Source organism: Condylura cristata, unplaced genomic scaffold (genome assembly GCF_000260355.1).
Source record: "Condylura cristata isolate star-nosed mole 26May11 unplaced genomic scaffold, ConCri1.0 scaffold00014, whole genome shotgun sequence".
Classification (NCBI taxonomy): Eukaryota; Metazoa; Chordata; class Mammalia; order Eulipotyphla; family Talpidae; genus Condylura; species Condylura cristata.
Genome location: NW_004567115.1, coordinates 15,635,709 through 15,658,754, shown reverse-complemented (window position 1 = coordinate 15,658,754; position 23,046 = coordinate 15,635,709). Strand labels below are relative to the sequence as shown.

The window sequence follows — 23,046 nt, the reverse complement described above, 5'->3', positions numbered from 1 at the left end:
TATAAAATGATAATGACCGCAAACGTAGCCATGGAAGTTCACTTACTTCTCAAATTCTCAAATTTTGTTTGTCATCTTCGCAATTAACCCCAGAAAGTGGAGCTTACATTCAGATCTGTACCAAGATCAATCTACCAAAATAAGCCAACTATTACTACTAACAACAAAATCACATGATGTTTACAGTGTGCCAACCATTGTTTTAATTGATATGTATACTCAGTTAATCTTACTAATAACAGAGTGAGGTATCTCACTTTCAGATTTACAAACGAAGGCAATGATTGATACACAGCATACAAATCAGAAAGCAATAAATGAAAGAAGCAGGATTGCAACCAGGCAGAGTTCACTTGTTTAATTACTTCAGTCTGATTACAGCACTACAGTATAATATAATATAATATTATAATAATTGTATAAGGTGGGGAGAATTCCATAGGCCATACAGTACTCCAGAAGTTTCCAAATAAAGTAGTAATGACCGTGGCTGGCTATGTATGTTAATAAGTTCTACACTAGAATTTGACTAATTTGAGGTAAAGCTCCTCTTCAATTCTTCAGTTATTTTACTATCAAAAATTTCTGGTTAAAAATGGATTGTTTGGCCCTCCCTGGTGGCACAGCGGGTCAAAGCACTGCACTGAGAAGCTAAAGCCACTTTCGATTCCCGCCTGCCCCAGAGGTGACCACATGGCGCGGCAGACCTCTTCTGACCCGCCCGCTGCTCCCCTCAGCAGTGTACTTCGTCCATCTGCCTGTTCTGTTCCCCACTCTGTCTTTGGTGAAGCCTCTCGCCACCCCTAGCCTCTGGCCTGTACCCCAGTTCTGTATGTACAAATAAATAAATAAATCTTTAAAAAAAAAAAAAAGGATTGTTCTAGACAGTGTATTATGTAGCTTCATCACTTTTCCTATCTCCTTTAGTGTTCCCATCTCCTTATAAGGAAGGAAGTGTTTCATTTTTTTTCAGGTACATATCAAGCTCATAAAGGTTAAAATAATGCAGCTTGATTTAGTTCTTTTTCTCTTCAACATAGCTTACTCTCTTGGTTTGGAAACTGAAATTCAGAACAAGCTTTCAGTTTTTAGGTCAAATAATGGTGCCATTTCAACTAAAAAAAGAAAAACAGACCTCTCAGTTAACTTTTACTGCAGATACAAAGCAGTCAACCCTTTTGACGTTTCACTGACTCAAAAAATAGACCCAAAAAATGGAAGAAGTTCATTAATCACTAGTTTTATGCCTATGTCTATGTAGAAGTGGAACAGAAAGAAAAGTAAGCGTGCATGCTCCTACCTACTTGCTTATAATTCCTTTGACGGCTGTGAGGTAATCTCTAAAGTAGTACTATAATTTTCCTGACAGAACATTATCTGTAGAATAGAGATTGTGTTGGCAGCAAAGTATAAGTAGTTTATTTCTAAGAACATGATCCAGAAAAATGAACAGGAGTTGGCACCCTTGTGTTTAGTGTCCAGATAACAGGGGCCCAGTCCTGTAATGCAGGTTATGCCAGTTATTCCAACTTTTGTGGATACTGGCATTTCTTCGAGAGAGGCAGCCAAAGCCTATGGTGGTTTTGTTGGTATTAAAAGATTAATAAGTTGGTCTTGGTTTATAGGAACAGAAATCCATGAGGAAGAAACTAAATCAGATTCACTATTATGATAGCTTCTAATGTGCAATTGGCTCTGAAATAACCACTACTTATTTAAAATAACATCATAAATGTGTATTAATTTTTGCTCCAATAAAAGCTGATTCAGGGTTAATGTAAACATATTAATGTTCTTGTTACAAATAATGTAAATTTGTAGTTTGGGTCCAAGCTTGGATCAGAGGCCCATCACACATCATAACTACTTTTTCAAAAATATCTGGAATAACAGATCTAATTGCCCTGGTTCAGAGTGTTTTTTTTTTTTCCTTAAAAGCAACTGGCTGCAAATATCCCTACTTTATGTGGTTTTCAAAATAGAAATTAAATAGAAATTTACTACCGTCTGACACTCTTTCAACAAATATTGCTCAATCTCCTAGACTCATTTGTCTTTTACTTTCTTACTCTCTTACTTCTGTCATCTCCTTTCTGTTCCACTTCTAACTGCCTCAAAGCAACATTAACCAGAAAAGCTATAGAATTCCCAAACTAGTGACATCCCAACGTTATTGATTATGTATTCTTCAGCAAGCATGTGCACTACACACTTCTACTACAACACCTGTATCTATAACAAAGCATGTGTAAAATTAAAGAATAAATTAAAAGCAGATGTTATTCTCATAGTTTTGCTTACATTTATCCTTGTCCATTATGAAAACTGTGTAAATTCTAAATAACATTTACTACTTACAGATTTCTATATAACTAAGGTTACATTAGTTAATTTTTTTTGTGTGTGACAAAGGGTAACATTAATCTTAAATTTGCATCAGAAACTCAGATTTTCAGAGTTCCTTTCTCCCCCTTCCTCCTCACTCCCTGTTTAATGTGGAACCAGCAGAATGAACAGAGAAGACGTTAGGGTTTACAGCCTAGGGTATCTGGTCACTGACTTGAGTTATATGACTTCATTACTATATTTTTATAATGGACTCCTGACACTCTCTTATTGTTTTATGAAAAAACAAAATCCCTTACTGTGACAGAGAAGTCACAGGGATAATCACACCTTCATCACCCAAACAGTGATAAACAAGGTTGTCAGTACTGAGCTGGATACTATAGGTACAAAACTGAGAAACTGGGCCTTCCCTGCTGGAGCAACAGGTGAAAGTGCAGCACTATGATGCTACCCACTGTTGCTTCAGCATGAGTTTGATCCCCAGCCAGGGAGGTGACCCACATGGCACAGCAGACCTCCCCTGTCTTGCTAGCTGCTCCCTTCAGCAGCATACTTCCTCAGTCTGCCTGTTCTGCTCACCACTATGTCTCTGGTAAATCCTCTCACTGGCCCTGTACCCCAGTTCTGTATGTGCAAATAAATAAAATCCTTAAAAAAAAATGAGAAACTTGGCCCTCCCTGGTGGTGCAGCATGTTAAAGCACAGCACTAAGAAGTTAAAGCCACTTCAGCATGAGTTCAATCCCTGCCCCAGAGGTGACCCACATGACAGACCTCTCTTGGCCCACCTGCTGCTCTCCTCAGCAGTGTACTCCATTAGCCAGCCTGCTCTGCTCCCCACTGTTTCCGGTGAATCCTCTCACAACCCCTGCACTTCTGGCCTGCACTCCAGCTCTGTATGCATAAATAAAGAAATCTTAAAAAAAAAAAAAAAAAAGAGAAACTCTCCCTAGTGAGTTGTGTTTTAGTTAGCAAAACCGATCAAATGAATTTGAAGTAAACATAGGAGAGACAAATCCTGTGTGCGTGTAGAAAGAATTGAGCAACTAACTTGGCTGAGGGAATTGGGGAAAGTACCTCCAAAGTTAAAGCATGAGGATCTCGACATATGAACTTAAGAGGGCATCATCTTTATTCTACTGGAGATTCATCTCTGAAGTTTGGCCCTGGTCATCAGATTTACTCATGTGAAACAATAATAACAATTGACCTCTACTTGTTCTGTAATCTCTGGAGTCAAATTCATATTCTTTTTCTCCTGCTTAAATTTCTGCACTTCATCATTTGAAACAAAATGATTGTAGCCTGCTACAAAACCACATTTTGTCAAAACTTGTATTGTTTTCCCTTGTTGGCTGACTTTTTTTTTTCTTGGTATCATGTTTTAGCAGATCATTGTCTTTATCTCTATCTTTGTTTTCCTTTCTTTCTTCCCGACCCCCCAGGTTCCCTCTTTGTCACTACTATCACCAACCTTCATTGCTAGCCTTATGTGTTAAGTTAAACAAAGGCCTTATTTGGGAACTCCAGTAACATTTCTGGGACCCTAAGCTTCCCACTGTAAGAAATTGCTATTTGACTTATGATGATATTCCAAACACACAGAGTAGGGCCTGGAAGTTGAAAATGCTCAAAATTTATTACTGATGCGTTATACTAAATAGTACATCTAGTGTAATTCTTAATCACATAATTAAATATCTACATTTCTAGTTGGATTTAGGGAAATTATGTTTGTGATGATATAAAATCTTTGGGACCAAAATAACTGCAAAAATGTTGTTGGCTTTCTATTTGTTTATAAAACAAAGCCTAGTCTAAATGGAATGAAGTAGTTTGATGGTTTTTGTAGCCTAATAATACAAGATGATCTACTCATAAAACTACCAACTTTACATGGAACACATGGAACACAAATCCTGCTAAAAATATGGCTGGAAAAGATTAGGGTTGTCTCCTTACACACCAGCTTGCCATCTTGCCACTTTCTTTGCCAATTCTAATAGTGCTCAACAGGATTAAAACTAGTGTAATTTTTATGTGAAATCATACTATTATTATGAATCTGTCTGCTAAGTTGCATAGTCTTACCCTGCTTACCATTCCTTTCCCCTTTGTCAACTGATGCATAATAACAAACTCTATTCCTCTACTAGTCCTTGTTTTCATAGACTACCTTGCTTCATTAGCTTGGGGCTTTGGCTTACTCATCTTTTTGGTTTTTATTCAGGTAATTTTCCCTTCCCTTTTATCTCTGTTAAATTTCTATTTTGATTCATAGTTTACTATGCTCTTTATGTCACCTATCAGTGGACGTTAGCTTCTCTGAATTAAAAACTCTCCTACATGTATTCAGGCATTTATAGCATAGAAGATATATGATATTTTATATTTACTTTGGGAATGTGAATTTTTGTTTATTTTCAATTTGGTGTCCTCTCAAAGTTCAGATTATTTTTGTGTTATCTTTTGGAGTTTATTTCACCTTGTAATATGGATTATGACTTATGTGAGTAAATAAAGCATGTTTATACATTTATGCAATTATTATGTTATTCAAGAACTTGGGAAATATTTAAGTAGTCTCTAGAAAAGATATCTTTTGACTCTCTTTAATTAGTAAACCACTACCAAGAACAAATACGCTGGCTCTTTAAAAAAGTCAAACTTCAACTCTACACTACATATTTTCCACCTTCACATCTTATTTGGTTTAAAGAGACCACTTCTTAGATAGTCTCCCTCCTTCAGTACTCTCTGAAATTTGTCTCTCAGAATTGCTGTTTACCAGCTGCCTTACCCCAAAGGCATACCAAGGACCTATAAGCTTTGGTCATATTCCATATCTCATTTGTCAATGTCTGCTCATCCTGTTTGATTTGGCTGGCTTCAATTCATATTTCATCACATTTTATATCAGCATATTTAGGGGAATTATTAGCTTAAAAGGTCAATATTTTCTTATAATACAAATACAATTCTCTCCCACTGAGGCTCCTAATAAACATGTATACCTATACTTAATGGTCAGAAATATCACTGAAAAGTAAGAAATACATCATGCAAAACAATGACTGCCTGCCAAGATGTTTAAGTTCAAGGAATGATAAGTTATAGCTAAAGTATATTATCTCTAGAGAGCTATTTCAGTATATCCTAAGAATCACTCTTAAAATCTCTGTTTGTCAGAAACCATAAAATACCTGGAAGCAAATATCTACATGACGCACACTTCAGTAACATCTTTGAAGATACAGCACCCTATGCACTGATAGTGAAGGCAAGGATAAATAGGTGGGACTGCATCATGCTAGTGATCTTCTGTACAGCAAAAGAGACATTACAAAAAATAAACAGACAGCCCACCACTGATTGGGAAAAAAAAATTTCTCACAAAACTAGCGATAAAGGATTGATCACAAAAATATACGGAGAACTGATGAAACTCAACAAAAATAAACAACGCCATCAAAAATGGGCAGAAGAGCTAAAAAGACACTTCTTCAAAGAGGAAATGCAGATGGCCAATAAGCATATGAAAAAATATTCAACATCACTTGTAATAAGGGAGATGCAAATTAAAACCACAATGAGATACCACCTCACCCCAGTGAGAATGGCACATCTTCAAGCAACTAGCAACAACAAATGTTGGCGAGGATGCAGAGAAAAAGGAACTCTCCTGACTGCCGTTGGGGATACAAACTAGTACAACCTCTATGGAAAACTGTTTGAAGGTTTCTCAAACTGCTAAAAATGGAGCTTTCATATGACCCAGCAATCCCACTCCTAGGTATCTACCCAAAAGACACCTGCACCCCCATGTTTATTGCTGCTTTAATTTATAATTGGAAAGACATGGAAACAATCTAAAGGCCCACAAATAGATGACTGTATTAAAAAGATGTGGTACATATACACAATGGAATATTACTCAGCAACCAAAAAAATAAACACATGCTTTTTGCAGCAACATGGATGAACTGGAAAAGATCATGCTTAGTGAAATAAGCCAGAAAGAAAAGGAAAAATACTGGATGGTTTCACTCATAACAGGAGTATAATGGACCAGGCAAGAAAATAATACTAATGAACAACTATATACCAGAGACATTTTACAGGGGTGTAATGGGAAATGGGATCAGAAACAGTGGGGGGAGAGAAATACATTGAACTATGGTGATGGCATACAGGTGATTTGGTGATGGGAAGCCCATTGGGATTACAACTGAGATGGAAAAATGCACAAAATGATGTAAAAATAAACTATTATATAAATAAATTTTTAAAAAGCTCTGTTTGTGTTTCATTTTAGTCATGTCACAGAACTTCGAGTATGTCCTGACCAAAAATATTCCATGTTCATAAAGTCAATAAAGGATTTAGCTCACTTTTGTGACCATCATATAATAAACCAATTAAAGTCCTGAAGTTGTATTGGTTTATGTTCCATTTCACTGCTCTAAACTTTAAACTGTCACTATGACTTTCAAGATACAGACAATTAAGCAAAGTCTGCAGAATCTGGAATTTAAGTACCTTACAGATGTGAAAATGGGGCCAACATCTCTCTCTAAATGCTTATCTAAATCAGCTGCGCTAGCACTAGGAGTTTAGTGGTTGACTGGAAGCCTAATTGGTATTTTGAAAATATTTATAACCATTTTATTCAGTTTCATAAAAATAATAATAATAGTTACATCAAGTGTCACTGTGCCATGCAGAAAATGCTTCAAATAATTTATATATATGTATATACACATATAATATATAATATTAGTTTGCTTTTGTACTTTTATTTATTCTATGCATTTTGACCATAATTCTATAACTTTTATAAAATTATTCAGGGTAAAATTCAGTGTTTCTGCTTCTATTCTTTTAACTCTACTAACTTCTATTAATAATGTTGTACCTATTTATCCAATATGTTGCATAGTCTAACTTAGTTATAAGGTTTAAAATCCTGCCTATATCATTTATATATATATATATATGTTCATTTTGTTTATAGTATATGTCTGATTCAATTCTATCACAGTTTTATGTGATGGCAATCAATCTATAGCATAAACAACACCATTTATGACTGGCACGGGAGGTATTTGTTCAAATGTGAAATTAGGCGTCTGCTAAAGTTCAGATCATTTTTGTATTATCTTTGAGTTTATTTCACTTTGTAATAAGAATTATGTCTTATGTGAATAAGCATATATAAGTATACACACAAATAGATCATAAAAGACTGTGCTATATGTATGTGTGTGTGTGTGTGTCTGCCTTTTTTTTTTTTTTTTTTTCAGGAACACTATTTCATGAGTATCATTCAATTTCAGTGTGGACGGCTTTTACTCTACCTTTTACTGAATGAATGGTATTCCATACTATAGAATGCAGTCATTAAACTACTTTTTTACTAATGTTAATTCAGGCCATTTCTCCTTTTTTTGTCAGTAGTATACAAATTAAATATTTCTGTATAGAACTTTTTATGAATTTGTTTTATTATTTCTTTTGGCTAAACTTTAAAATGGCTAATTGCCAATTTGAAGGCATGTTCACACTCATTCAGTGATATTAGAACAAAATTCTTACACATTTTGCTTCAAGAGGTATCTACATACCATACTTTTAGAACAAACTTCAATCTGAAATTTGATATTTAATCTGTTCATTTCGAAGCATCCCAAATGACTGATATAGTCAAAGTACTTGCTCCACCAGATAATGTCACAATGCTCTAGAGTAGTGAAATGCTTAAAATAGAATATTTAAGTTAGAATTTGTAAATGAGATATAATTACAGCTCTTATAATGTGACCATGCTATAGTGACCTATCCAAGAGTAAATTCTTTCCAACATTCTTCCTATTGATATAACTGTTCAAGTGGTGAGCATATGTTTCTGGAATGTTTAATGTTTCTGTCTGTCTGCAGTTGCGAAGAATTTGTCTTATTTTAGGGGAGCTATGTCATAGGTCAGTTAATACATTCTTATGTCATTATTGTATCCCCTCCAACAGATTTGATAGGATATATAGAAATTTCTGAAAAAGTGACCTAAGCATTCCAATCATAACAACTTTATGGAGCATTAACATTTTAATACAATTTGTATAAGGAAGGAAGACATTGCCAGAAGCACAGAATGCTCTGTTGGCATATAGTACGAACACATTGATCTTTTTCTGTAGAGTATTTGACTTCACTTAAACTAACTCATGACACGTTACTGATCTAGTTTGTTAGCAAAACCAAGGTTTATGAAAACCAGATTTCTTTACCACAAAGAGAGCTGAACACTTCTTCTTTTTTCTCATTGCAGATAGCCTCAGTGGAACAGAATTAAGAACATTAGTTTTGCGTTAGGAGAATTGCAATTATGGATTAATATTATATTAAGCTAAAGTCAAGGAAATATGTTTTAATGTTACACAAAAGTATCCAATCTACATTTTTTTTTCTTCAGTGGCTAAACTGGATTCATGTAAGAAATTGTACTTGGATTTACATCATGATTATACAGCAACAATCTTGTTGGAAGAATTTTGAGGAAATCCTAAAGATAAGACAAATTTTAACTGAGTTCACTAGCTAAATCATGCTCATGTATCTCCACTTCAAGCCTATTTCTCTCATTTGGAAACTTCTTAGGGACAATGAGAATGGCACCGATAGAACTATCAAAGTGATATCAGGCAAAAATAATAATTGTAGTTTTTAACTATTGCAAATAGTGCTGCAATAAACATGGTGCTGCTTATTACTCTTCAAATTGGTGTTCTTGTATTTTTTGAGTAGAAGACCTAGAAGGGAGATAAATAGAGCATATGGAATGTCTATTTTTAGCTTGTTAAAGAATCTCTACACTGCTTTCCATATTATTAGTCCTTTTTAGTCAAGAGTTAAAAAGAAGTTGATATACGTGTTAATATTGAATGTGTCAAGACATTTAAAATAGAATAGGCATATTTGGGGAAAAGGAGTACACAATCTTTTTTTTATGCAAAGAGGTCTTTTTAATATGTGATCTATAGACCTCTTTTATTATGACAAATATGCATTTTTCAGGGGAAATGAAACAGGCAAACATAAATAATTGTTATTAAATAAAGAAGTGTCATGATTTTCTAGAAGTTAGCAATCACTATTGAGATAGACCTTGAACTAAAAGTTATTTGGTGACTATTTAACTTCAACTAAGTAAAATGAAACTGATTCTGTGTTCCACACAAAACAGAATGTTCTATAAAACAGAATGTCTGTAACCTATTGAGAATATAATTAATGAAATAGATAATTATGTTTTAATCTTTACATATTTGATGGTTTCCCCAAGAAAATATTTATTGAATTACATGGCTTTACCATAGGGAAAAATACATATTTATATATCTCTTTAATAACAAAAAATAGTAAACGATGCAAATTCAAAGTTTCTAAAGCCAGATAATTTGTATATGTGTCTTACCTTTCTTTTGCGAAGTCTGACTTGGTTGTCTGTGGGTTCTTGGGTGGCCAGACTCTCCTTTAAGTGTAAACACTGCATGCCATCTCCACAGTTGACCTTTGCAAAACTTTTGTTTTGATGTTCTGAGAAACCACTCTTCTCCAGGCCATTTTCAGCTGACATTCCACTGGGGCAGGGAGGAGGGTATACAAGACAACTTCCAGGATCTGCTTTTAATGATGGTAGTCCTCTGTCTGTGTAAGTATTAGGCAAAAACTTATCTTGTACAATACTGCAGGTGTTTCTTTCATGTTCATCTTTAGGGAAGTCAGATTTTTTCCTTTGCTGGGTAATCAAAGCAGAATTAAACAACTGCTTATCAGGTACAATATCTTCTACATGCAAAGAGTCACATGTATTTCCTTCAGATGCATCTTTAATTTCACTTAAGCTTATTTCATTACAAAGCTCCAGGCTTTTACTTACTACGTTAACAACTTTTCTCTCCCCCTTTTCTTTTGCCAGTGTTAAGTCAACTCCACCAGCCATTCCACAAGAATTAGAAGAATCTTGGTTAGTTTCCATGATGGACAGCGTTTTTACCAAGGAGCCTGCTCCTCTGGTGTTATGTTGGTCTGATGTTTGATGCCCTTGGGTAGTCAAAATCTGTTTATCAGTAGGATATATATCTGAATCAGTATCCTCATCAGACACATGCACTAGTGTTTCTGTACTAGCCTCCAGCGAAAAAAACTGATCTTCATTTTTGTGGCGGTCATTTTCATCTACTTCCATTGAAGTGTGACCCATTGGCCTCTCAGGAAAATTTTTCAAGTCTGATCCATGACAGCAGTCTGGTAGTGAAACACACTTCTCTTTGCGGTCCACATTTACAGTTGCATCTTTTTCCATACTTGCTTGCAAGCTGTCAGCTACTAGTCCATGGTGACATGCTATGTTATAATCATCAGAATTAAAAGGCTGTCCCATCCATTGGGCCACATGTTCTTCCCAGCTTCTCTTTCTGATAGCTACAGACATGTCATCATAGTTTAACAACAGATACAGAGATATACTTCATAGGAGAACAAGCAAGATGGAATTAGATGAAAGATCACTTCAAATTCACTGATTGTAGAAGAGAGTCAGTTTTGTCATTTCGTCACCTATTAAAAATTTAAAATGTATATAGTTCAGGAATGATTAGGTACTTTATAAAGCTTTCATTTAATAGCTTCATAGATGTTTCTTTAAGAAGAAGTCTAATATTAGAAAAAACATCAACATTTAATATTTCTGGCTGAAAAAATCACTGATAATACTTTTAAATGCAGCTAGATTAACTTATTAATGAATAAAGATATAAATACTGAATAGTTAAAATGTCAGTAAGAAAATGTTTATTGGAAGAAACTTGTTGGTCTAGCTCATATGATTTCCTAACTTACTTTTATGAAAACAAGGCTTTACAAAAATCTACTCACTGTTTTGAACTGCAACAAAGACCATTAGGAAACAGTTCATGCCAAACTCCGAGTTATAGAGACAACACATGTAATGTATTAGTACGTGGAAGAGTTAATACAGATACTAAACTACCCGAATGTATTTTTTCTAGGGAGTGACTACAGAACCATGGAATAATCCTGTTTCACTCACATTAACATATAATTCATGGATAAAAATACCTTAGGAATTGTTTATATACATCCTATTACTACTAGCTTGCTACTAGCTAGCAAGTTATTTATTGTTTGAAACTTGCCCAAAAATATGTATCTAGTAAGTCAGCATTCTAATTAGGCCCTGGTTCTAGGGCCCAGGCTTTGATAGCCAACAAACCTATGTTTCTCCACATATCTTTAGTCTACCTGAGCTCAACACTCTTCAAGAAGTAATTTAGGTGAATCAAAAAGAAATTGTGAGCATAAAACAATCAGGGAAATTCTTCAGAAATTACAATCTCTTGTCTTCTGAGTAGATTACTTCTGTTAGAATGGGGCCATAAAAATTTAAGTGAACCAGAAAACCAGGCATAAGCAAAAGGAAACAAATTATACCAATATAAACTCAGTTGTCCAAAAAATGACAAATCCAAATGTCATCCCCAAATTAAACCATATATAAAAGGCTATACGAGAAAAATCCCATTCAAGGAGCAAACACTTAATAGTTTTCACTCAGCACAAGATCAGTCAGCATACATAACATAGGTTGGCTTTGTTTTAGTACTAAACAAAATTAACTACTGTGGTGATTTTGGGTCATATCAGTTTACTGAGAACTCTGACTCCTCACCAAAAATTTCAAGTTATTCCGACTAAACAAGTGTCAGAAAGTAAATATTCTCATCCTGTAGATAGCAGAAAAGTTGAGGAATGGACTAGAATTTTGGTACCTCAGCCTGAACATTATCTTTCTAGATACAATTTGGTTCCCTCGAAGGTCTATGTCCATCTTTGAAAATGGTAAGCACTCACATTTTCCATGTTGGTATTCACTTTTGCACTTAAGTGAAAATACAAAGCCACTGAATTCCATGCATAAGTCATTATAGTGTGGGAGGCTACGGAAAATGGAAAAAAACTCATAGACACAGGCCAGAAAATTTCTGCTTTCATGGGCAAATTTGGTTTGTAATAGGGCGGGTTCTGTTTTAGATGCTTTCTTTATTTTTATCCAGTGTAGAGAGAGCAGACTAATAAGAAATGCCAAGCGGTATTATAGTGTCACTCCTAAGCCACATTTACATTGGAGACTGAATTCTGGTTTCATTTGTTTTACTAAGGAGAAACAATTTTATTAACCCCTTAAAGAAGAGATTATATAAAATTTTGTCTTTAAGAGTTTACAGTAATATTTTTTAAAAGATTTATTTATTTATATATATACAAAACTGGGATACAGGCTAGAGCTACAGGGGCAATGAGAGGATTCACCAGAGACAGCAGGAAGCAGAAGAGAGAGAGACAAAGTACACTGCTGAGGGGAGCAGTGGGCAAGATAGGGGAGCAGTGGGCAAGATACCACATGTGAACCACCTCCTGGGGCTGGGGCTGGTGCTGGGAATAGAACTTGCAGTGAAGTGGCTGCAGCTAGCTTGCAGTGCTGCGCTCTAACCCGTTGCACCACCACGGAGAGCCAGTTTACAGTAATTTTTATAAGCTTATTTCAGACAACCTTGGCAAAAAAGTAATTTTATAATGTCAAAGAGAGTTCATCTAGAGAGTTCAGCAAATGCTGACATTAACTGCAAAGAGAGATTGCAAATTAGGTTCCATATACCATTAACTTCCTCTGTCCTAATTTCTAATCTAGGTTCTCTGGGGGATGTTTCTAAGGAGAAAATAAGGAAATAATAGACTATATAATGTACACTGACAGCTTGAAGGGAGTTTTATAATAGCTGGATAAGAGTGGATTAGTAATTATTACACATAAGTATAGGATTAAGAGTCATTACACATTAACATTAGGGATATCAATTATTAACTCCAGATAAAACCAAAAAAATTTAAAGACATGAAATGGAATTAAAGTACACAAAGTGGCTTACTGCTAACATATTTTATATGTTCAAAATAATGTAAAGGAGTAAATATTGACAAAATTTTTGAAACAACTATTTTTTCAGTGTTGGGTTTTATGAAGGATAGGTTTTGTTGGTGTTTTGTGATGGTGGGGAAAATTGTTTCAGAGTGCTAACTTTTCATTTTGCATAATAGAAAGTTAATAGATAATGTCAAAAAAAAGGAGAAAGACAGGAACATATTATTTAATAATATGGAAATATTAGGAGAAATAGCTAAAACCAATGTATTGTGTTATGATTCTGTGTTATTTGCTTCAGTTAGAAGGAAAGATTACTATTTCTGGATCTCAGGAAGCATTTTAAATATTAATCTGAATTTTTGTTCTGAACCATTAGTGCTTTGTATCAAAGCAATAATTTAACAATTTGAGCCAACATGTAAGTATGCTCTCAGTTCCTCTGTACATCCAACAGGTCAAACTATTCCCTTCATCCTTTCCTCACCTGCCACCCAACCACCTCACAACCAGACACATACCTGATGTGTACCTCTAGCCAAATATAGGTTACCAGTTGGGTATTTATATTGTGCCAACAATGTCAGTGTAGTTTTCCATGAGCTTCTTGTATGATTTCTTTTATAGCTTTCTTTCCTCTCTCAGCCCTTCTGGGAATTCCTGAAATTCAGGGCAGGTATTCTAGGTAATCACCTTAGACACAATCTTTTTGAAATGTTCTGTCATTAGAAGTTTACAATACAGAGTACAATACCTAAATATATATCAGTGAGGAAATACATATGAAAGAGGAATTTCTCTATTGCATTAGTCCCTAAATTTTGTGCATACCTTGGTCACAGTACTTAGAAAGACAACTTGTTTTTGATTCATTCCCTTACATGTGGAGTCTCTATTTTTAGAACACAGATAGTGGGTGTACATGCATATATGGTATACATATATCACACACATTTGCATGTATATATATAGACATGTACAAAAATAGATGTACAAGCATGTTTCCATTGCTATAAACAACAACATGTGTGTATGTATTGCAGGGGTAAATCTGTACACATATGCAGGCTTCCCTGCTATCTGAAAGCAGAGTGTTTCTAAGATATCTTTTCTATGCTAGAATGTCATAAATAAGTAATTAACATTAATTTAAATGTAAGGTTTAAGCCTATATACAGACCCAAAAATTAACTTACCAAATCACATCTAAAAGCATGAGAAACCTATAATACTTTTAACACAAAATCAGTGATGACATGATAAATATGCAGCCTGTATAAAGTAGATCCCAGGGAAGCAGTTGGTGGTGTTTTGAGAATGACTGCAGCAAAACAAAGAGGTGCTGGGTAGTAATGCTGCCTTTTGCTTTTTGTCACAAAAGTGGAAATTTTCCACAATTTTTTTTTTTGGTTAATGAAAAAGGGATAATGTAGATCTTATGTAAAAGTTAAGTGTTCTGGAATGTGAAGTTTTGAAATGTGGGGTATATATGTATTATGTGTGTGGGGGGGTTGTGTGTGTATACATACATACATACATATATCTGTATATGTGCATGTGTGTGTATATATATGCGTGTATGTATAACATACACATGTAATATATCTACAAACATAAATATGATTAACTCTGGGGCAGTTTTCTTATACCTTCACACAGTGTTTGCATAGTTAATAGGGAAAAAAACGATATAATAGTATTGTGACTTTCCTCTTTATTTTCTGTTGCTTCCTTACATTGCCAGTTACTTCTGATTTCCCACAGGTCCTTTCTTCTTTATTACCCATCCCATGTTAAATTTCTAGGTTATGTCATCTTCCTCCTACTACTCCTTTAAAGCATACACACACACCTCACACACACACACACAGTTTGTACTCAGTCACTGTGTCAAGAAAAACTGTATCTGGCATTTAAGTAACACTGCATTATAACATTATATGCTTCAGGTGTGCATCATGGAAAATAAACATGAGTATATACCATATTAAGTTCACCATTAAAAGCTCAATTCTAAGGGGAGGGGAGAACACAAGGGATTATGGATACTAAAATGATGTAAGAACTATAGAAACTATAGCTGAAGAGAAGAACTCAAATACAGTCTGCAAGTTAACAATGATGTTTGGAAATATTTTTTTCCTTTTTTAAAATAATATAATAGTTTATTTTTACATCATTTTGTGCCTTTTTTCCATCTCAGTTGTAATCCCTGTGGGACTCCCATCACCAAATCACCCATGTGCCATCACCATGGAAATAAATTTTAAGAAGTTCAATTCTATTCTGCACCAGGTCAATCTCTAACCAAGATAAGATATCCACAATGGCCTACTTTGTTGTTTTTGTAATAAGCATCAGGTTGGTGAATTGTAGAAAATGGGAATCTGAACCTTTATAGTGATATAAAACCTTAATACATGTTAGCCTACTTTCAGGAAGTGCTCTCAGAACTAGAACCCAACTGAACTAGACAATTGGACCAGATAACAAAGAACACAGAAACAGCATCACCAGCTAATACAGTTCCTAAAATGTGCATTCACTAACATGAAGATTTATTTATTCTAGTAAGCATTCATAGAGGTCAAAATAAAGCTAATTTTCTTGATGGAGCTAATAAAGAACAAATCACCTAGAAAACTAAATTGTATTTATTTGGGCATCTTCCCATTCTTCCCCAGCTCAATGATAACATGAAAGGGAGCGCTTCTCACTGTTAAACTGATGTTACAAATGCAAGATGCTTAGCAGCACTAAGAAAACTAGGGACAAATATGATACTTCTTTGTGTTTATGTGAATGCATAAACATATAGTGAAACAGAAAAATTAATACCTTTTTAAAAAGCATTATGAGTCCAGTCAGGTAGCCAACTTTTAGTGGAACACAATTAATGCTCCCGTGAAATAGTCATGCTATCTAATCCAATTAGAAATAACTAGAATTAGGCTGTGGTAAAAGAGAGATCTTTAATAACATGTAAGAATTTATCTCTGTTAGATTTAATTTCTTTTAGTTTTAGTCTCTGTTAATCTTTGACAAAATCATTATTCATCTAATTTTATATACTTTGCCAGAGGTTGGAATTACTAATTACCCCTCATTAGCTATCAATGGAAAAAGCAAAATCCTGCTAAAATTCTTTATTGGTAAATTGCTTAAGGAAGCTTCAAATATTATATATTAAATAACTTCTATGTCTTTAGGCACCTTGTAAATCATCAAAAATTTAGGAAATTACAGAATAAACCATCAATAATGAATTATGTCAATGGAATAAACAGTACATCATTTTTTCCCAAGAAACACATCCAAGCTTCCAAAATTGTTGATCTTTAGAAGAAAAAAGTAAAAGTAGGTATCCAACTTAAAATATTCTTCACATATTTATATTTATAGAGCCTAACTGAGCCTGGAAAACTTTTTCTCACTCTTAGTTCTCAGAATAAAAGATATGCCAGAAATTAGGAAAATTTGAAAATGAACTGCTAATCCTCCAGAAACCAGCTCTTCAGAAGCGCAGTGTTGCAAAGTTGCAACAGGGGAAGAAGAACACAAGGGACTCTGGTGATGGTCCATAGGTGAATTGGTGGTGGGAATTTAATAGGGATTATATCTTAGAAGAGAAAACATGTATTATATAAAAAGGAAGAATGATATCTATCTATCTATCTATCTATATCTATATAGATATAGATATATAATTAAAAAGTAAAAGTTGTAAGTTATTATATGTGTGCCATATTTTGACCTCCATGTTTCTGCTATTTAATGCAGTCCTAGTAGTATCTAATTTTCTTGGAAAGATGATCCCATATACTGGCAGTGTTTAACTTACACCACTCTGTAAGTCAGGGTAGCTAGGTTTGAAGATTCTCCTAACCTTTTCTTAAGTAACCCACAAATAGTTTGAGAAACTCTTGGAATATTTCATACTGATATCACTTCAAAATTTCTGGAAATACTTGGTTTCCAAAAGACCCAGCATGAACAGACCTGGAGGAGTGGCCTGTATCATATATGCAGTACTTTGTAGATATTTATATTTTTTTGGGCGTCTATGATTTATTTTTGAAAAAGTACAATCTTCTCAATAAAGTCTTCCTTCCTAGGTAGAACACTTTGATCATTTGGTACTACACTGTATCTTAGATGACAGTATGACTACACTAAGTTCATTAATAAATAATCACTTTTATAATCATTTGAATAATCACCTTTTTTTTTACAGAATCTTTTTTTTATAAGCAAAGAAAATTATTATCTTTTCTCTGAATTTGTTCCATTTTGCAGTTTATCATACCACAGGAAACAGCTCAAGAGTTAAATTTGGTATCAAAGTTTGGACTGCAGTTTGATACCAAATTTAACTCTTGAGAAATTTAACTCTTGAGATGTTTGCTAAAGAACTTGTTTTTGCTGGTGATTTGGTTAATTAACTAAATTCTGTGTGCCTCAGTTTTTTCACTTCTATAATGAGAATAATGAAAAAATAATATTAAACTAAATTAATATGAATGAATTAATGTTACAGGCCAGACACAATAATTCACTAGCTGTTAAATGACAGCTTATCCTTTAGTTTTTGGTTAACCGTATCTGTAAAATTTAGGCAGAATATGAGCTGGGATTATCCCTGGTGTGTCCATGTTATTTCACTATGGATGAGTGATCTGATCAAAATATAAAGCCCAATGCTTCTTTATTCTTTCTTCACTAATTGTTCAATGCTTTTTAAATCAAAGATTTGTTATATATATTCAACATAATTTACACAAAACTTCATTCGATGCTTAGAATGATGGTGCTATACACTTTTTCAGTATTTTCCCTTCTTTACCAATTAATGGTATCTTAACATAGTTATATGGCATGCTTCTGATTACAGAGCATCAAGTGGCAAAGATGCAAACCAGGCTTAAATTTTGACTCTGTCTTTGAGTTCTGTTATAATGAAACAATCTGCTTCATTATAGTTGTAAGAAATCAATTAGTGCTCTGCTCTAGCTGGCTCATGGAACTAGTTTTCATACTATTCCTGAATGCTTTTGCTTCCTTTTGGTTGTGATGATCCAATATATTTTATGAGAGTGTTGTTAATCTCTGGCTTTAGGCTTATATGACACCTGACAACTTCTTACTTTACGTTACCTTTAAAAATTATTACTGTGTCATTACAGGATGTCTGAAAAAAAAAATGGGGGTAAAAAGGTCTCATAGTATCAATTTGCCAACACGGTTTTACTTTCTTTTCTTTCCTCTTTTCCTTGTATTTACTCCATAATTATTTATTGATAATATCTGACATACTAGGTACTTTTCTAATTGCTGAGAATAAAAAGAAACACAAACTGATTTTCCAAACTTTTCATTTGATCTTTCTCTTTTAAAATTTTACTGATTTTCTCTTTCAATTATATGAATTGTATTGGTAAAGCTCTGTTAACTTAATACAATACAAAAGACAAACTTTTCACAATTTAACCAGATGCAGATGAATTTTCTACTCATAGATTTCAATGAGCAAGTTCAAATGAATGTTGTTTTATACTGTCTTGCAGACACTTCTGCATCAGAATCACTTCTCAAGTTTAACATATAATGTATAATCCTGCATTAAAACTAACAATCTCTTTTTAACTAGGTCTCAAGGGTTCTACTTCACCTTTATTCTGTTTCATTTGCTTACTAACTAAGCACATATATTTCTCAAAACTGTGAACGGACTGACAGTTTAATGTCCAAACAGCACTACAGCAGTAAATGTTGCTTTTCTTTGCTTTAAATTGTGCACATCAAAACTGATCATTTACATGCGGGATGAGGAAATATTGTTGATGCACTTCCTTCAAATCTGGAGACTTTTAATGTCCCTAATCCTCTTTAAATTCTCATACACAATTTGTCTATTTTTTATAATAAAATATCTGAATCAGGTCAATGTCATTCCTCACTTGGCTTTTTTTGTTGTTGTTGTTGTTCCCTAATGACCTCTAGTGAGAGATTTACATGTAAGATAAAGTTGGTATTGATTCATTAATTCTTCAAGAAAATACAAATGAGATAAAAAGTAAAAGTTAAATTTTTAATGTCTGTATTTGGACTTGTTTTAAGCCTATAAGACCTACTACTCTATATGAGTAAATCATTCCTAAAGCATTATCACAATGAAGTGCATGGTATGGGCAAATTTGGATTGAACCAGAGAAATTCTTCTTTATTAATACACTGTCCTTAGGAAAAGGTAAAATGATTAATTGTCTTTTACAAGGCCCTATAGTAATCATGCAACTATACAGCTCATTCTTTTTAGTGCATTTATTCTTCATCCAAAACTGTGGAATGTGGTGACCCTGGAAGTGCTGAATACTGTAACTGTTAAGTAGTAATAACATTAGGAAATTCAATCTGATATATAAAAATGGGGGGCGGAGAGGAGGGAGAAAAGCATCATGACATACTTTGTCTAAAACAAAAAAGCACATCAAAACTGATCATTTACATGGGGTGGGCTCATTTACATGGGGGTATCATGACACATTTTTCTCTAAAAAAATGGCATGCCTGGAATGGTACATATCAATTTCATGAGAAAGTCTCTTGCCCTGGAAAGTCAAGGGCTTTTGTGTAGAATGACTGATATTGTCATACATGACATATAGTATAGATGAATAAGCCAATGCTGCCATTTTACGTTGGACTGGCCATACATTTATTTATATTGTAACAATTTCTGTGTTCACAATTTATGGCCCTTGTAAAAGATGCAGAGTAGATATATAAACCAATTCAAGGATTGAAAATAAGCTATAGAAGGGAAAATATAATGAAATATACAAATTTGGTCTAGAAATGTATACTAATGTTTTCATATGTCCATTTAGACTTTTTACATTTCCACTAAGGAAATAAGTTGCAGCAACAGAGATTTAGGTTAGATAAAGGGAAGACTATCTGGATATGTGAGATACTTAAGCTAATTCCAAGATGGGGGGGGCTGTTATAAATGGATTCTAAAATGAGGGGTGGTAGACAGTACTCCTCTAAATGTCACTGGCTGTGTAGTGTTTATTATGATGCCATTTGAATACAAGGATATGTATTCCTTCTCTGAGGAGAGTCTTCTATCAGCTTCTCTGATGAGAAACTTCTTTCTGGGAATATCAGTTTTTAAGGGCCATCAGTTTAAATTAATATATTTAATAGCATATGGATTTTTTTATTGACATAATCATGAAATGTAACAAAATAGTCACAAACAAGTTACTCCATCAAAGCATTCATTTAAGGTATATTAAATATTTTTAAGAACATGTGTGCATTTGAAAAATCACTATTTAGTAAATTTTACTCCATTTTTAAAGCCATGATATTTTCCCCACACTGTAATATTGTTGGCAGTTTAAAGACACCTCCCCCACCACTGGTTTTTTAAAGCAGCGTTCCAGTATTCTGTCTAAAAGTAACCTTCTCCTTAACATAGGCACACTTCATTAAGCATAGCTATTATGGAAATGTGGTATAAGGATGTCTAAATTATGAAACTGATACTGTGGTTCTATTGTCATCACTTCTATTAGCTAGAGGTGTGACCTTGGACAAGTCATTTTTGAGGATCATTCCCCAGTTCCTTTGTTGGTAATTTTAGGGCAGTATTAGGAGTGACCAGTTATGTTCTTCCTTCCTTGAAATTCTATTCTAGGATTCTATAAAATCATAATTTAAATAAGTTGGCATTTTAAACATACTTAAAAACAGATTGTGAAAGGTGGATAGTTATTTTGACAATGAAGCACACAGTATCAAGTGATTTAATTCTAATTCAATATGTAGAACAAGGTGACCATTTGTTGTATTAACTTTTTCTTCAATCCCCTGCTAGCTAAAAATTATTAATATGTTATTCTAGCAGAGAACTGAAGAAAAGTTAATACAGAAAATTGTTACCTTGTTCGACGCATTGAATTAGAATTAAATCACTTGATACTGTGTACTCCACTGTCAAAATAACTGTCCACCTTTTACTGAGAGCTCACGTAAGAGATTTGAAAACATATATAAATACTGTTTCCCTTCATATACTACACTGAATTATCTAAAATACTTATTTTATCATAAATAATCAGAGTACAAAAGCAGCAAGTAATGTTATAAATACATGTTTTTCAATTACCAAATTTCTGTTCTTTTATATTTCACATTAAACACTTAAAGTACCTTCAAGAGACTGTACCCACTGAAAACCTAATTTTATGATTTCATGAATTATGAACACATGATCAATTTTAGAGATGATTGTAGTGATTGCTCTTTAACTTGACAGCAATGTCACTGAGAGTTATTTCGGTTATTCAAAAATGCACAAAATAGAACCTTATCGGTAGATTGAGAAAACTAATTCCAATTCTGACATTTAAAAATTTGAAAATCAGGCTAAAAACTTTGGGATAAAGATAATTTCTGAAATGTCATGTGTTTACTTTAAAAAAAAAATGAAACACCTAAACTGTACTTTAGCAGTGTGCTTCAAATTAGTTTGGGGAAATATTGAAGAATTCAATATTCCTATTTTAAATAAGACTCCAAATATCCTGTGCAGATTCATTATAAAGCAGTCACTCTAATGCTAGCTACTCTCCTTGTAGGCAAAAGGAGAGATAAAAAGAATTCATTTACATCTCACACTTAAGTGTTCAAGAATATGATGTGTTTCACACTATGATATGTAATAGGAAACATGGTCCTATAGTTTAATTCATAAACAAGTTAAGTGTAAAAAGGCAGCAACATAAAATCTTAGTTTATAGAGGGAAAGAGTGAAATCTCTATGGAGCCTATTTCAGAATTGACATTTTGCTAAAACTATTTGACTCAGTTTTCTACTTACTAAATATTTTCCACTTCTGATTTCATGATTTAGTTTTAAAACCAAGGAAATCACCACTGTGTGCAAGATGCTAACATTTACCTCAATCTTTTTATCTCTTCTAAGATTGCTTCAAAGTAAAGATAGATAGTCCATAGGTCTTACCTAGACAAGGAGCAGCTGAACCGCCAAGGCGTAACATTGTTCAACACTCAGCTAGGAAAGATCCGTCCCCGTTACTTTCTCCAAAATATAAGTTCACAGTTCGTGGTTGAGATCATGGCTCTATTCTAAGCAGTTTTACACAGCGTGTGACTCTAACAAAAACACCCTCCGCAGCTGGAGGGAGCCTTAGCTAAAGCGGGAGTCTGTCAAGGCGTTCCTAGTGACTTCTGTCTACTAAATTCAGACTGATGTTTTGTGAAAGGGGCCTCCATAAGCAGGCCCACATTGCCTGGGAAGTATTTCCTGCCTCTGAGGAGTGTGCATGTGAGAAAGACTGCACGAAGCAGAGGGGAGGGGGAGAGCGCAGAGCCCGCCTGGGCGTTTCAGGAGTTTTGATTTTACACAGAACTGAAGTGAGTTTGTCAAAGCTCTTGAGGTGATTAGCTGGGGAGTCATAAAGTCCTAGAGCTTTTTCTATCCCACTCTGCTTATGAAAAAAAGGAAAGAAAGAAAACAGTTTTCTCCTTCATCTGTAGCTTTTTCAATATATTACATATACATGTACAATGCATCTATGTAGCTATATTCAGACACCCAACTTAATCACAATACTTTTACAGTTCTCCTTTCAAAAGAGCGTGTGAAATAGAATGATATATTTAGTT

The 23,046-nt window shown here is 34.0% G+C and overlaps 1 protein-coding gene across 1 annotated transcript in view; it reads right to left on the bottom strand.

Annotated features, from left to right (window-relative positions):
- The window catches only part of LOC105853610 (rho GTPase-activating protein 7-like), a 97,491-nt gene extending 74,794 nt beyond the window's left edge, over window positions 1-22,697 (bottom strand). The window contains exons 1-2 of the mRNA XM_012724773.1: window positions 22,382-22,697; window positions 9,820-10,964 (exon numbers count right to left, since the gene is read on the bottom strand). Of these exons, the coding sequence (XP_012580227.1) occupies window positions 9,820-10,839 (1,020 nt within the window). The 5' untranslated portion in view covers window positions 10,840-10,964; window positions 22,382-22,697. The remainder of the gene's footprint in view (window positions 1-9,819; window positions 10,965-22,381) is intronic.
- Between the last annotated feature and the right edge of the window lie 349 nt (window positions 22,698-23,046).